The 16711-nt window shown below is 46.1% G+C and overlaps 1 protein-coding gene across 2 annotated transcripts in view; it reads left to right on the top strand.

Moving 5' to 3' along the window:
* The window catches only part of cttnbp2 (cortactin binding protein 2), a 39708-nt gene that overhangs the window by 10868 nt on the left and 12129 nt on the right, over positions 1-16711 (top strand). For both annotated transcript variants that reach the window (XM_064343054.1, XM_064343055.1), the window contains 6 exons: positions 8094-8318; positions 10398-11856; positions 14274-14477; positions 14852-14951; positions 15441-15591; positions 16039-16197. In XM_064343054.1, coding sequence (XP_064199124.1) covers positions 8094-8318; positions 10398-11856; positions 14274-14477; positions 14852-14951; positions 15441-15591; positions 16039-16197 — 2298 coding nt within the window. The remainder of the gene's footprint in view (positions 1-8093; positions 8319-10397; positions 11857-14273; positions 14478-14851; positions 14952-15440; positions 15592-16038; positions 16198-16711) is intronic.

Genomic DNA, 16711 nt, shown 5'->3' with positions numbered 1-16711 from the left:
AATTGTGCTGTCATCCTAACTGTGAGACTGCCGTGTATGCCTTCGAACAGTTAAACAGGTGATTAAAACATCGCTGTGCAATTGTTGCACTGATCCCTTTCTTAGCATGTTGGTTGCCTTGCTGAAATTTAGCTTAATGGATACAGGGATTTTGCTGCGTCTGCCGCAGTTTGGTAACCACATTGATCACACAGCGTGACTATTGATTCCCGCAGTTCTGGCCGGTCACATGACTCCTTTTAAGAACATGCTTTCCCCCCCAGGGGGGAGACGGGAACTCGCAGCAGCATATGTCAGAGGAGAGTCGTGTGGTAGAAACGTCCGGCTCCGTGCGGTGCTTCAAAGCTCTGATTCCCCCTGCATCGAAGCCCTTCCTCATTCATTTCAGCTCTTAGGCATCGCTAGGGAGCACGGGGAAGCGCCTGTCTCTCATAATGACTCACTCATGCTGGGTCGTAGGCCAACAATTCAGATCGCTGATGGCAGTTGGCACTTAGTATATGTGCATATGTATGGTCATTGGACATTAGGAATTTTAGTTATCTTGTTCAGCTGCAATTTTTTTGTCATCCCTGTGCTCCCGACAATCCCGAACCCTCAAGTCTTTGTCAAAACTGAACATCAACAGAATAGTTCAGGCTGCAGAGCACAAAGCTACCGGGTACTTTCAGATATATTCTGGCATGCATTGTTTTGAAGCTGTCATTATGAACTACTGATCAACATTCCCTATAGCCTCAGGTATAAAAAAAAAAACTGTTAATTATCTGAAAGGACTATAGCACACAGCCTTACAGTAGCATTATGAAAAGCAGCTGTACCTCTCATTATTGGGTTGGTACAGTGCGGACGATAATGATGAGAATACTGCTGCTCATAATAATTTAATGCACACCAATTCTCATACAGGTGCTCAAATTACTCTCCAGATAAAATAAAATGTGACAAATTGTATAAATACTAAAACACAAGTGAGTATTGTGAGCAATGGAAAAACACTAGTAAATTGTGATGTACAATGAAAATGTCAGGAACAGAACAAAATAATTGCAGTTGCTTTTCTTAATGAGGGACTGAACCATGGCAAATCTATAGTAAAATGCAACTCACAGGAGCAAATGAGCCGTTAATGATTGTGAGGATATCAGTGCATACCGTTATGAACACATAAGTATTTGGCTGGTGTAACATCAAGATAACATATTTAAGAGTTCATATGCATCCATGAGCTATCATTCTGAATGACATAAATTTGTCCAATTTCAGACACACTGGAGCCATTTAGGTCAGTACCACCGAGAATCTGATTTCTCACATTTTCTGTCTTATTAATAAAAATGTCAAACTCTTGCACATCTCGAAGGAATAGACAAACTCTACACTTGATATGGGATTCGTAATACAGTCAGCCATGTTGAGCAAAGCAGGTTATTGCCTTAATAATATAATAATATTAAAATATCACAGAGGAGAGGTATCCATATCTTGCATCTGTAACCGCATACTTATATGTATTAGACTTTCCACATGCTTTTCTCATAGGTGGAGCTGTGGCCTTTGCACCTTCTCAGAAAATCCCTCTTGTTCCCCTGAGCTTCAGTGAGGCCAGTGGAAAAACAGCCAGTGGTTGACGAGAATGCTGGGAAGGTTTCTTTCTGCAGTTCTAAGCCTGACTGTGGTGGTGAAATGAAAGGAATCCCCTGTGATTTTATTTATTATATGTTCTGTTTTCCAAGCTCACTGTGTAGTATGTGGGGGTGTCCATTGCATTCTGTTGTAAGTGAGCCCAACAAACACATTGTTGTACACCATTCCCTCAGTGCCTCCAATAAGCCCACTGGGCTGGACCTTATCTATGTGGGAGTGTGCAATTTATTAAATGTCTTCATTCAAATGCATTTGGCCCAGCTGAGCAGAGCTTTGTGTTTCCATTTGTTTGTTGCTGCTCTTATGAGCATCTAATGAGGCTTGGTTTACATGACCTGTTTATGTGCAGCAAGAATAACTCTTTGGTGCCTTTGAATTATCACTGTATTTTCAAGCTTATGTATTTTTCAGTATGATGAACATCGTTCCTCTAATGTGAATGTGTCCTTCAGCCTTCTGTTATAAATATACATTCGCCTTGCATCAGGAACACTGCTTGGGGTAGCAAGTGTGCCTGATGAATCCAGTGAAATTGGCTCAGCGCTATGATTCTGGGGCACTCTTAGAATAAAACTTGGTTCTGCTCCAGGGAGAGAGAACGGAACTGGTCCATTTAAAGGGAGCGGGAAGCACAGAGGTGGTTGTGGTTATTGTGGTGAAAATGGAGGTTACTAGGTGGTTATTACTGTAAATGAGAAATGGAGGTTGCGGGGTTTGTATTACTGTAAGAACAGGGGTGATGACAGTTGTTGTGCTGATAATGGAGGTTGTGGTTATTACTGTAAGAACGGGGTAATGTTGTGGTGTTAATGGAGGTGGTGGTTATTACTGTAAGAACAGATGGGAAGATGCTTGTTGTGGTGAGAATGGAGGTCATGATTCATAAGAGCAGAGGTGGAGATTGTTATTGTGGTGAGAATGAAGGTGGCGATTCTTATGAGAAGGAAGGCAGTGGCTGTTGTGGGAATGGAAGTGGTTGCGCTGATGCTGCTACAGTGTAGCGTAAACCTCAAACTGCCCTATGCGGCATCCAAGCAAGGGTGGTCTGGTCCATAGTACTGCAGAGGCCCGAGTCACACAAAAGCAGACCTGTAATGGCCTGGCAATGTGGGTTGCATACAGTCCCATAATGCTTTTGTGCTTGATGGGTGTTGCACAGTAATTGGCAGAAATGTGTGAGCATGTTTTGTATTTACATTATATGTGGAACTGCCTGGTGGCAGGTGTCTTGTCAACCAAGTGCCTTTGAGTGGGCTAAGTGTACGCAGTTAGATGCAGAAACAAGACACCAGGTACAAAGCCAGATAAGATCTTTGTTTTAGTTTTTTTTTTGTTTTGTTTTTTCAAACCTTGATTCATAACCCAGCACCAGCTGTGCTTGGGAGCAACACTCAAGCTAGGCTCATATTTGCTTCATTACCAAAAGCATTTGCAATTAACTGCATTATGTTTTATACGATTAAAAGTGCTTACAAACACAACGATTTGTGTCCTGAAATTATCCCTGTGAGGACACAGTGATAAATCATTCCTTACCTCTGGCGACTCGAATAAGTTGGGAACTTGTTTGTTGGTTTGGGTCACTAAGTGCTTTGGCCAGTATTCAGGTTCCGAGACTGGCAAGATACCAAATACACAACTGAAAGCTCGATGTTATTTCTCCAGCAGCTCGCATATTACAACGGTACAGTAGTCCTGCTGCTGTGGTGCTGTGCTGTTCTGACAGTAATCCATAGCCAGAAGCGCACGCAGAGTCGGGCAGAAGATCGTGATGTCACAGTGAAGAACGGTTTCTTTGTCACCCAGGAGAGTGCAGAGTATGTCCTTTGCATTACGTCTCGTGTTGACTGATCCAGGCGATCGCTTCGTCCACCAGTCCCTCTGGCCCCTCCTTGTTGCCACCTGCTAACCGTGCGCCCAGGTGACTGACTGTCCCTACAATACACCCTCTGTCCCTCCGCTACGAGTCTGTAGCATTCCATCTGTCAGCGACGGCAGGATTAATCTCATGTTTTTCTCCCACCAGCGTTCTGCAGCTTCAGAGCCCCGGCCTGTTCGCGGCTCTCCGCTATCACAGCGGCATTCGGAGGAACCTGACACAGTTACACGCACCAAAACGCCAGCGTCCGCCAGATCTGTGAGGGCAAAAGAGAGAGCGACAGTTCTGAGACGCGTCCCTCACTCAGTCATGAGTGCATGATTCAGTGTATTTTCACTATGGTGTTTGACTTTGGATCTTCTTTACAAAATGTTCCAGTGAATGCGTAAATCATGTCTCCTGAATTCACTGGCAATGAATATTTAAAGGTGCTGTCATTTTCTGGGAGGAGCGGTGACAGCATCTGTTTCAGTTGCGCAGTCATTGTCATCCGTATTGTTTGAATCATTTGTGGGAAAAACCCCAGGATCCTCTGCTGGTCCAGTGACTGCAGGGATGACAGATGATGGAAGATGCTTTGTTGGATGTATGAATCAGCTCAGCCTACTTTATGGACTTGTCATTTGACATTTTAAAGCCCAACGCTGCCTGAACACCTTTCATGACCCTGCTAATTCCAAAATGAATGTAACAGTCCATCAAGTCATGAGTGGGTATTAACTGATATATGGCAGTGCGTTGGTGGGGTTGAAGAAAGATTTGAAATGTTTCAATTTTTTCTTTTTCTTTCTTTTTTGTTGTTGTTTTATTCTTTAGAACATGGTTCTGAGCTTTCGATGATGCTGAGCTTTAGAGGTTTTTAAGTCCAGAGAAAACTTGTTTTCCTTATTCAGTCTTATACATCTGTCTTGTCTTTATGGAAAGCCTTTGTTGTGGGTATGTCATAATTTATCCACCCAATTGTGAATATGAATTTTCTCTGCTGTGACCTGTAACTGCTGTGGAAGAATAAACAGAGATAATCTTTGTGAAAACATGGGATCATTTCTGAAAAACAAGCTCCGTGCCTAGAGGCCTCAGAACCTGATTATAGATGCATGCGTGGACTAAGTTTGGAATTCAGAAGGTTTTGGCACACAGCGTTGTGCTTAAACATACTTAGCCAGCTTAAATGTGTCAAAGGGAGAGACAGACAGAGAGAGAGAGAAAGACAAAAATGAGAGTACACAAAGGAGCACACTGAGAAAGAAAGGATGAGACAGGATTTGCAGATGTAAAGAGAGCACACTGTTGATGTCATTGAAAACCTCCTTGTTTGAGCCAGAAGCACTCTGAACCAGGGATCTTCTGACTTAAGTGAGACATCCTTCTGTGGTCCTCTGTGATACTGTCCTTGCCATTCTGCACCCATCGAGGAAAACCTGGAATATAGACTTCTAAATGGGTGGAAATCTAGGCTGAGCAACTTTTTGACATAAGCAGACTAGGTTAACCCCAATATAGCTCAGTTTTTACCTGGGAATAGCCTGGCTACGTCCTCGTTAGCTAGAAAACTTTTGCCTTTCAGTTGAGTGTAGTTGGGGTTTTATCTGAACTGGATGTTTTAACTGACTTTTCACCACAGAAATGTTTAGTGGCTTGTCCAAATTTTCACCATGTTCAGTTCAGCATCTCCTTCACACGTCTTCATATTTTATGAGAGTTATGTTGGGGGGGGGGGGGCAGTAATGTACCCCAGAGAGCTCAATAGAGTGGAGTATTGATTGGACATTTCCAGGTACACTGGAATCTATTGATTGGGTGCCATTGTAAATGATACCCTGGGGGCACTACCAAAGCATTTGTTTAAATAGGGCAAGAAGAGGCTCCCAGTTTTCTCAGAAAGGTCAATGCAGTGCCATTTTTTATTTACCCGTGAGCCTCCATTTTTAAAGTTTCTAAGATTAGCTGTGCAATTTCACCATTGTATTTCCAGAGGTGCGGGATGGGATCTGTGTATACTCCTTAGCTGATTTCCTGATTTGAACCACACCACAGTGGGTGCAAGCTTATGGATGGTTGTAATTAGCACTATCTACAACCTGCAGTATTTAAGGACCAACAACCTTGTAAAATATGTGAGCTGCTTACAGGTGGCACAGTTAGGACTGTTAGTCTTATTGATAATCTTTAGAAATTCAGTCAGTGTTAAGGTTGCGGTCAGGGTCGTAGTTACTGGTGTCAGTGTTGCAGTTATAGCTGGGGTCAGTAATGAGTTTAAGACTGGATTGTGTGTTTTTTTTTGAGTTGGGATTATAGTACTGGTTAGGATTTGGGGAGGGTCATACACTATCTAGATGCAATGGCTTTGGACAAAACGTGTTTTTGGACATGTGTCTAGCTGTGTTTCTGTGCTTCATCGGTGTTCTGTGGAGATCTGTCTGCTCTAGTTAGTACTGCTGCAGAAACTGGCAAACCGGGGTCTGGTTCCCCAGTCTTTGTATTTACCGTGATCTTACATGGCTAGAGTAACGGCTAACTCCAGTTATCCGTCTGAACAGTGTGCTTCATTCAGTAATCTTTCAGACCATGGAGATTAAGAGTAAATCTTTGTCTAAATCTAAATCAGATAAAACCACGTCATTCCCCTGCACGTTGTAACTGTTTAATTCAATGTCTGTTTTCTTTTAGTTAAAAGTTTAATACCTGAAATGAGGGAGGTGCTCTTTGGAAATCGCAGCTTTTGTCGTTGTAAGCATACAGAATGCAGGGAATCATGTTTATCAATCTTACCATCATGCTAAAAGCAGGAATCCTTCTCCTTGGCCAGTCATTGTGTTCAATAAAGCAGCCCTGTCTGTGATTGAAATCTTGCAAGCAGATGTAAAATTCAGACAAACTCATTAATGCAGAATTAATGGGGCTTAAATAATGGATGCGAGTACTTTTCTGGCGCTAAGCCGGGATTTAGATATTCAGTGGTACAGTGGTACGAGCCATCAGGAGACGGGGATTTAAAAATTATTCTGCCTCTCTCCTCCTCACTCTTACGGTCTCTCTCATCCCCCCACATCCACCCCGCATACACCCCCCCCTCCCCCTCATGAGACTGCTTGCCCAGGCGTTTCTGAAAGTTTGATTGTAATTATGTAATTACACACAGGTTCTGTGTCCTGAATGTTATTGAAATGGCTATAGTAGGTCCTGTTTGCATGGTTTGGGTAGTCTGCCATTCGGAAGACAATGGAACCTCTTTAAAGGGCCAGTGAGAAGCATATAGCCCAGCCCTAAAGATCCTACATCCTCCCTACTGTTCACGATGGATATGCTTACGATAGTGTCAAATTGTCACATATTTCTGAATGAAAAACACTATTTAATCAGGTCTTGTCCATTATTTTGTTTGACAGGCTGGTTATTTTCATCTGATGCTGTTGCCTGGACAACGGATATAAAATTTGGTGGCCTCGTGCTGAAATGCTCATGATGAAATATTTTCTGCCTCAGACTGTCAGATAAAGCCTTGCATGTAAAATGGATGTTAATATGTATTGGTTTAGGCTAGTCATCTTAAAACAACTGCAAGCGTTGCACTGGCCTAGTGTTGTGTTTTTGTTTGTTTGAAAAATAAAAATCTTATTCTTATGTTATAACCAGTGCCGTCATCAGTAATGACCAGCTCCTGCAGTCCATTTGAGTCCCCTGCTCTGACTGGGGCCCAGTGGAGGAGGTCCTTCTCAGCTGTATTCTTGTTATTTATATTTGTAAACAGAGTATTATTAGAGGTTTCCCATTGGCTCTGTGCAGCATCTGAGCTCTGATTCGCTATGAGAAGCATGACAGATGTCCATTGCTCAAAGAGCAGACCTGACCCATTTTCTCTCTCTCTCTCTCTCTAGTCTGCTAATCTAGCGCAAGCTAATTTCTTTACTTTCTGGTACAGGAAAGTAAAGAAATTAGTTTTATTTTTCTGTGGGTATCTTGTGCTGATCTGCCTTTTGCTGAGCTTGTAAACTTTGTGAGTGGCATGAGTCATATGTATAACTCAGGCTGGTGCCAGCTGGACTACAGGCAGAGTGGACGTTCTTTTGATGAAATATATCATACTGTTTTGGTTATTATATCTTTCATGGTGCATGATATTTAATACCTTCTGAGCTGATACAGACAAGCCTAATGCTGTCTCAGGTGGCCTGTCTCCTCACTGTAGTGTTAATATTCCTCAGCAGTTTCATTTCCATCGCTGTGCCTGCTCTGTATCTTATCGAGGAGGTTAAATGCAACATCTGAGCTGCACGAAGACATCTGTCCTGCAGGAATCTAACACAGCAGGTGCCTTGTAAAAATAATGGCTGACCGACAGTAAGGACTGGCCTTCTGGGACTCAAAAGCCACACCCGTTGACTCATGGCCCATTTATAGCGTGACCCCCCATGACTCCCGTAAGGGGAGGAGTTATTGAGCTGTAGGAACCTCTAAAAAAAAATTGTTCTCAGCAAAACATTGATTTCCACTACACCCTTCTCGAGTTTCATGTGGTCTCACTCTCCACTCTGAGGTTGACATATACAGCCATGTGTCTCCACAGGCCCGCAGGAAGGAGACGTTCATCCAAGAGCGCTACGCCTGCTTCACCATCACGGACCCCTTCCTGGCCCTGCAGCGTGACGGACAGCCCGGGGGAGGGGACAAGGAGGGGCGGAGCCTAGGCGCCAGCCCCATCTCCGTCCTGGAGGCTGTCATGGCCCACTGCAGAAAGATGCAGGAGAGGATGTCTGCGCAGCTGGCTGCAGCCGAGAGCAGGCAGAAAAAGGTGTGGCCTACCGTCCACATCCAACCAATCCCCCGCCAGTTACTCAGCGAAGCTTAATACTCCCATCAGCATGACCAATTATTGTACTTCTAATTCACTTCAGATATCCGTAAATAAGTAATAAAGGTGTCCAAAGCATGTTGTCCCAGTTACCGCACGCATAAGTTTTATCAATTTCTCTGTTCTGTTTGAGTTCTGAGAAATATCAGGCACTGCAGAGCTCTTGTTCAATAATTTATTAATCCAATTTTCAGTTTGTAATCAAACTTTTTATACATAATTCCCCCCATTTCGAGACACCGTAATGTTTGGGACAAGTGGCTTCACCGGTGTTTTTAATTAGTCAGGCATGCTCAATTGGTTTCTTAGTGCAGTTATAAGGTGCTGTGTGAGCTTTGGGGGAACACATCCAAATGACACTGTGAACATAAGCACGCTTATACTGTGAAGTATAAGATTTTTAATATTAGCCATAAATAAGTTTTCTACAAGCACAGTTTCTTCATAAATGATGCATATTATTCCTAATTTTTGTGTTGAGGGTGTGGGCTGAGATGTGTTGCCATGGCAGCCTACCTGCCACCCAAATTCAGATTTCAGTTTGAAATGAAGCTCTGAAAAATCTTGTCTTTCCAGTGCTCACGCATACACCTTATACTTGTTGCTATGGCGATAAGGTACATATTTCACTGTTGTGTTGGTGACCACCCTGCTACAGTAAGCAAACTTGTTGCACTGTTCTAAATGAGAAGGCGGAGCCGTTGAGTGAAACATGTCATTTGTCATAACATGTTTCATAACATGTCTCAGGGCATCACTGTGAGAAACCTGAAATGTATCTGGCGCTATGACGAAGGGAAATTTGTTCTCTACAAATTGTTGAAATGGTTATTAATCATATGAATCATGTGGAGTGTGCGAATTTAAAAGCACAGGTGGTATGCCAATACGCAGGTGATTTATCATATGAATCGTTGTAGGCTTCGCTATTGAACCTTGTCAGGACATACATGTGCACACATACACACTCACACACAACATTAACTCTCTGGCATGCGCATAAAAATGTATACAGTCTCTTACTTAAGTCTTCATAACACACAGTTATTGTCAGTATTATTTTAGTGGCTGCTAAGTTTCTGACTTAAATATAGTAACTCCTTGGTTATACAGTGGTGGCTACTAGTTTAGTACTGGTGGCACTCGGATCGGTGACAAGAAGGTTGCAAGCTTGACACACTGAGCAAAATGGGTGATTACATAACTGAACTGGTTCAGGAAAAATCCAGCCGTGTAAGTGTCAACAAAGAGCTCTCTGCAAGCCCTTCTGGATTAGTGCATCTACTGAACATAGGAGAAAAAAAAACCACTTAAAATGTTTCACCCAGATTATTACAATCGTTATGCACTCTCGTCTGCATAACTGTTTGTTTTGGGAGGCTGAGCGGGGATTAATTGCGTATCGTTCCGACATGCTGAGGAGAGCGGAGGCAGGAGACTTCACGGGGCAGCCTGTTGCTTGGGGAGCTCAGATAGGCTGGGGCATTCACTGCCAACACTAGGCTAACAATAGCTCCGCGTCCACATATGGTTGCTCCTGGTTGACAAGTCAACGTAATTGAATCATCTGCATGAAACTTTAGATCTCGCCTCTTTTTTTTTGTAGTCAGTTTCTGTTACGGTCTCACTTTCCTCCTTAACTTTTGTACACTTTTGAGTTTCTCTCCCTGAGCGCAGCACTTTGCTCCTGGGCTGATTGTAGTCATTCCTCTAAATGCAGACATGAATGTGAAAACAGTGTAAAGCACATGGCCTCATTTCAAACAAGATAGGGAACTCACAATTTTCCACAGGGCAAATCTACTTTATAAATAATGCATGCATAACAGAGGGTGAAACAGAATGTGTGTCTGCATGTATTTGTGATTATGTAAGAAAGATATTTGGTGTGAGAGAGAGAGAGTGTGTGTGTGTATGCGCGCGTGCGTGCGCGTGCCTGTGGGTGTGTGTGCGCATGCGTGTGCATACGTGTGTGTGTTTGTTTATTTGGGCCCCTCACCCTCCTCTCTCCCTGCGCAGCTGGAGCAGGAGAAGGAGCAGCTGCAGAGCCTGCAGCAGGAGCACAGGAGGCTGACTGCGCAGCTGAAGGACGAGCGCGAGAAGAACAAGCACATCGTCACCATGCTGGTGCGGGAGTGCCGGCAGCTGGCCGCCCGCGTGGTGGAGGAGAGCCAGAGGTTCGAGGAGCTGTCAGCCCGCCTGCAGGAGGAGGGCAAGGCCTCGGGGCAGCTGGAGGAGGACCTGAAGGCGGAGCGTCAGAAGGGCCAGCAGATGGAGGCGCAGATGGAGAAGCAGCTGTCGGAGATGGACGTGGAGCGGGAGCAGTTGAGGGCGTGTCTGGGGCGGGAGGAGGCGCGCTGCGCGGAGCTCAAGACGGAGAGCGAGGGCCTGCGGAGGCAGCTGGAGGAGCTCAGGACCAAGAGGGGCGCGAAGGCCCCGTCCCCAACGAGCACAAGCCTCGCCACGGCGACCGCGGCCAAGGCAACCGCCTCTGTCGCCGTGGAGACGGACCCCGTGAGCTGGCGGGCAGCCTCGTGCCAAACGGACCTGGCCGGGGAGTTCGGGGCCGAGGGTCTGAAGAAAGCCGTGCCCGCCAAAACACCTGGCGGGAACTACGGCACCACGAACCTGCCCAAAACTGGCGGGATGCCACGGGGTCCGGGCTACAGCAGCCCGGGGGGGCTTCTTCAGGCCGAGAACGGGCCGTCTGGAGGCGAGTCCCCACCCACTTTCGCTCCCGCCACGCCCATTCACAGTTTACACTCGCCGGGCACGCCCACCTCCTCCCTGCCCACGGGAGTCAGCCCCCGCGTCCAGGCCGCCCGCTACAAGTTCCAGACGCCCCCCCCGGAGCAGGACCAAAACGGCACGGGCGCCCAGAGCCCCCGGTCCCGAGACGTGTCCCCCTCCAACAGGGAACTGGTCGCCAAGCAGCAGGCCCGACACACCGTCACCCAGGTCCTCTCCCGCTTCACCAGCGGGCCAGCAGGGGGCGCTGTGCGGCCCGGCCTGCCTCACTCCACCTCCGAGGGGGGGCCCTTCCCCGGACGGCTCGGCCACGCGCAGATCAAGTCCCCCACGTCGGGCAAGATCGACCGGGGCAACCCCCCGCCCGTCCCGCCAAAAAAACCGGGCCTCTCGCAGGCCCCCTCCGCGCCCCACCCCCCTATCAAAGTGGTGGGCGATGGCAGCAGGTCCCCCGCCTCCGGTGTGGGGGTCCCCTCAAAGCCAGCCACGCCCATGCTCCCACCCAAACCCGCCCTTGACTTGGCGGGAACAGGTGGGGCCAGTCCTGTCCCAGCCTTGACTGCATCTCAGGTGGGTGCCCACCCCCATCCGGGGCAGGAGCCGCAGTGGGCCGCATGTGCAGAGTGCCACCCTGTCGCCGTCGCTGTTGTCAGTAGCCCCCCCATAAACCCTGTTAGCGCTTCATCCTGTAGACCCTGTGATTCAGACAGACCCCTGGCAGCAGCTTCAGGTAAAGGACCAGAACACACCGCCCTCGCTGCAACCGAACACACGCTTGCTACACCCAAATGCACCGGGCTAACATGACCTAAATACACCACCATGATTGCATCCAAACACTCCTGTTTAACTGCAACAAAACACACCGCACTCTACGCTCACACACACACACACACACACGAACTGCCCCGGTGCACTGTCCTCTCACAAACCTAAAGGGACTGTTCTGGCTGAAATACCTTTTTTCCTCTTTAAAATTTCACTCTGAGTATGCCTCTTCTATCTTCCCCTTTTAAGAAATGTACACTCTTCAGCTGCTCTAAAAAACCTGTTCTGTCTTGGAAGCAATATCTATGCCTCAGCCATTTTGGCAGATGAGGCCCATAAGCCAGGGAGTTGGGGGGAGTTCAGGGTCCTTTCAAAAACTTCTCTCTGATGCTGATGCCAGTGGCTGTTCTATCCCTTCTCCCCTCCATCGCATGCTGTGTGCTATCTGTCCTGTCTCCAACCAATGATACACTGTCCTGGGGTTCACCTTCATGTGTACTAGTTAAGAAAAGAGACCCACAAATAGATAGATTAGGCAATCAAATTGATTGTCTTGCATTTTAAGAAACTGCTTTATTTTCAGCTCTGCCCAAGTTTGACTTTGATTTTTGCAGGATTGAAATGTGTTCACCGTAGATGCATTGGATTGCTTACAGGATAATTATTCTTAATTATAATCCTCTGGTCTTTGTTTTGAGTACAACCGTGAAGAGCATGTAGCCTTTTTATTTTCTAAGTCATTAACATTGTTTTCTGTAAGGATCTTTTTAAAATCTTTTAATGGGTACTAGATGGGTTATAGATGGCTTGTAGGCCTTCCCTGGAAGATTTATTTTCCTACCAGAAGACAATTGTGTGTGCTTGTTTACGGAAGAGTGCTGTTTTTTGCAGCATCAATCTCAACAGTACAGGAGGCATGCTTTTATGCTCTTATCACTGATTTATTGGCCCACTCTGTGAAAGCTTCCTTGTTATAGATAGAGACAAAAAAACATTGATTGAATTCTTCAGGTTTTCAATTTCAAGTGTAGTGCAGCCCAGAGCTACTGACAGAGATGCTGGGAGTTGCTATGGCGACGGCTGCTCTTACTTCCCAGAATGCCGCTGACTTTCAGCATGTAGCTGGGAAAATACATTTCCTGCTGATACAGTCATTTTCTAATCTTTTTTTTTTTTTTTTTAATATATATGTTCTATATATAACCTGAGATTCCAAAGCACATCTGTTCCACCAGCAGCAACCTTTCTCCTTTCTCTTACTCAGAAGGTGATCAGTCCCCTTTGGTGAATATTAGAATTTTAGGCAATGATCATTCTAGCGTACAGTAAGCATTCTTTGCAATGCTAATGCTGATTTCTATTTTCTTCTGCTTTTTAGTACTCAAGTCAAATGCGAGCTCTCACGGTCTTCTGCTTGTCTTGCTGGAATAGTCACCCATTTAACCCCTCTGTACCGAAATCACACGATAGCACGACTCCACAGTTCTCTGCTCCTGTGCCACCTTGGCCTAGTATTTCTATGTTACATATAAAGCACTGACCTAAGAGAGTGATACATAACTGTTTACATGCAAACATATTTTGCACATATATCCCGAAATTATGATTACCTGTCTGTTGTCTCTGAAAAGTATGGTACATGGTATCTGTGTCTGTGGAAGTAACGGAATTCTGTCCTCTTATAGTACATAGCTATATGTGCATGCGTATCATTTAATATACTGTCTATGGTTGTGGGTAGATGGGAGCATAACTCTCACTGTTATCCTTTGTATCTGTCTTTTCATTAATAACAGTGTTTGATTTCAAGGCTGTGTGTGTGTGTGTGTGTATCAATACTGAGCTCATTTGGTTGAATTTGATTTAATGGATTTGAGTGTTCAAACAGCGAGGGAAGGTGGATGTGAGATGTCCCGCCCACTGATTTGATCCCCACCTGCAATGCATGACCTTCCACCCAGTTTATTTGCTCCTGTAGTGCCCTGGTCCAGAGCTATCGGTTAGCTTAGCTGGGTGTAGTAGTCTTTCCCAATGGGAGATGCTGTTGTTGACAAGAACAAAATGACAGTGTAATATAGCGACAGTACAGTATAAATAAACTGCAGTGTAATTAGAGCAGTGTCACTTAGAATCCCTGACTAATGAACAGGCAGTCTTCCACTGCTGAACACTGCAGTTTGGCAGTGGAGCAGGTACTCCTCTTCATGGTACACCCCTCACAATTCCAGAGCTATAGAGGCTGTACTGGGCTGTAAGCCATCCTGTGTTGGGAGAGCAATAGTGTTGGGGAAGGTACCTGGGAGCAGGTGTTGGGTTTGTGCCTCGGCAGGCGTCGGGACCATGTCACTTCCTCCCTGTAAATGTGGCTTTATCCTCCAGGCTGGACTTCCTCCATAGCCCCCTCCCTCCCCAGTGGTGACCCCGCCCCCCTGGCTGACGGGTGCACCCCCCTCCTCGAAGCTGCTACCCAGGGAAACGTCACTTTACTGTCAATGCTGCTTAACCCAGATCCAAAGGATATTAGTCACACCCATGAGGACACAAATGCTGCCTTGTTCTCTGCTGCTCAAAATGGACACACAGGTAACGGCTGAACAATGTGCACCCACCTCAAAAGCAGGTTTACCTGAGCCTGCTCTTTGGAAAAAGGTTAAAAGTGGCTTTTCACGCATTTATGTGAATTACCTTTTTATAATAATATTTTGAGCATATAACTTTGGTATTATTTTTGTTTTTGAGAATCTCCTGGTAAATCGTTTTGTTGTATTAAGCATGGCCCTTAACTAGGAACTAGACTTGTTAGTAACGGTATGCCCAACCAAGTACTGTCTCAGGGATTCATTTGTTTTTGTATTGGTTTATTTTTATTTATTGTACACTGCCACGGTGGCCAGGCATAGCAGAGTGTGAGTTTCATTGACACCCGGTAGTGACAGTGCCACCCGTGTCTTTTCCAGACTGCATTAAGCTGCTGCTGGCTGCAGGGGCGTCTGCTGAAGCTTCTGATGCAAACGGATTAACACCTTTACACACGGCCGCTGCCCATGGACATTTCAGGTGGGTCGTGCTGCGGCTACCTGTAACACGATAGATCATGTGACATAGACCCCCACCCCCCACACACACACACACACACACACACTTTTATGTAAGGACTCAAAGAGTGCTTAGTTTAATAGGACCGTGAAGGCTGACGCCATAGACCACGTGGCCATGTTTGAGTTCGTAGTGAAGAGCTCTGTGAATGAACACCTAGTGGGGGCTTTGAGTCGATCAGAATTTTCCCAAACATTGGGCTCTTTGTAGTTTTATTCCTTAACACCACTCAGCAGTAAACCGAGAGTAAATTATGTATTTGAATTTATGTGTGAATATCTTATTGTATTGCCCCCTTCCAGCTGTATCGAGGCATATATCTCTTTGGTGCCTGTATCTCTATCCTCCTCCTCCTTCTGCTTTTTCTGTTACTGTGCTCCACATGTTTGACCTGACTGTTATTGGAGTAAGTGTGATGACATCAGCATGTGACTGTGGGTGTGCCCGCAGGTGCTTGGAGCTGCTGCTGGGCGGGATTGCGGATGTGAATCGGGTGGCCGCGGGGGGGCAGAGCGCTCTGTTTCTGGCGGGCTCCAGTGGCGATGCGGAGTGCGTGAGAGCTCTGCTGGACGCTGGCGCTGACCGCTCCCTGGCCACTGCAGTAAGCCCCGCCCCTGTCCTTCTCTCACCAAAATGCAGCCTAAAGCCCCTTTGTGAATCATCCTCTAGATTTAACCATGGGATTCAGTTCACAGTCACAGGGGCGTATTGAAGTTAATACTCATTCTTCTGTGGTCTCCTTGTGGCAAGAACGATTTGGGTCTTTATTTTTAGAAGTTAGTGCTGTACGTCTTTGATTTTTTTGGAGTAAAGTGTGTGTGTAATGCTGGTCAGGTTTTCACGCAAACGGAATCTTCCAGGTGTTTATATCCTCTATGCTACTGAGGTCCTGTGTGTGTGGTGCTGTGGTGTGAGCGTGTGTGTGTGGTGCAGTGCTGTGTGCCTGTGTATGCATGTGTGCCTGTGTGTGTGTGTGTGTGTACATGCATGTGCGTGTGTGTGCGTGTGCGTGTGTGGGTGGGATGCTGATGCTCTTTCTGTTTTGCAGGATGGAGACACTGCTCTCCATGCGGCGGCTGCCGGAGGTCATGTGGGCTGTCTGGAGCTCCTGCTGTATCACCCTTCACGCCAAGAGAGCAGCGTCCTGACCCTCACTAACCGAGATGGCTGGACACCTGCCTACATCGCTGCTGCTAACGGCTACAAGGTCAGCCCCCCCCATGTGAACTTTGTTCATCACAAACACATGCACACACGCACACACAAACCCACACAAATACCTGACTCACACAGACACTCATACATCACACATACTTGCATATGCACACTGTACATTCAGACGCTATGGTATGGACAGGTGCAGTGCACACTCTGAAGCCAGAGTATGCACTTTCACACCTATGAACATAAATTTTGAGTGTCCTTGTTTTGCCGCATCCTCTAGTGCAGCTGGTTATTTTTATCAGTTGACTCAGAGGACTGATCAGTCTGTAATGAGGACAGAATTTGGCCCAGCTGTTTATCTTTCACTTTTAAAATGATCCTTTTTGATGCTCCCCCCCCCTTTCTCTGGGGCCACAGTAGGCACTGGCACTGTGCAGTCTGTCCTTTTAAAATGATCTTTTGGACAGACAGCGCTATTCCCATTTATCCTCCTGAATCCCATTTCGGAGGTCATGGCCAGGTGTTCTATCTTCCCTGCCAGGTCAGTTAGTCACTCA

This window comes from Anguilla rostrata, chromosome 7 (genome assembly GCF_018555375.3).
Source record: "Anguilla rostrata isolate EN2019 chromosome 7, ASM1855537v3, whole genome shotgun sequence".
Classification (NCBI taxonomy): domain Eukaryota; kingdom Metazoa; phylum Chordata; class Actinopteri; order Anguilliformes; family Anguillidae; genus Anguilla; species Anguilla rostrata.
Note: the sequence above shows the minus strand (reverse complement) of the source record. Positions and strands in the feature narration are given on the sequence as shown.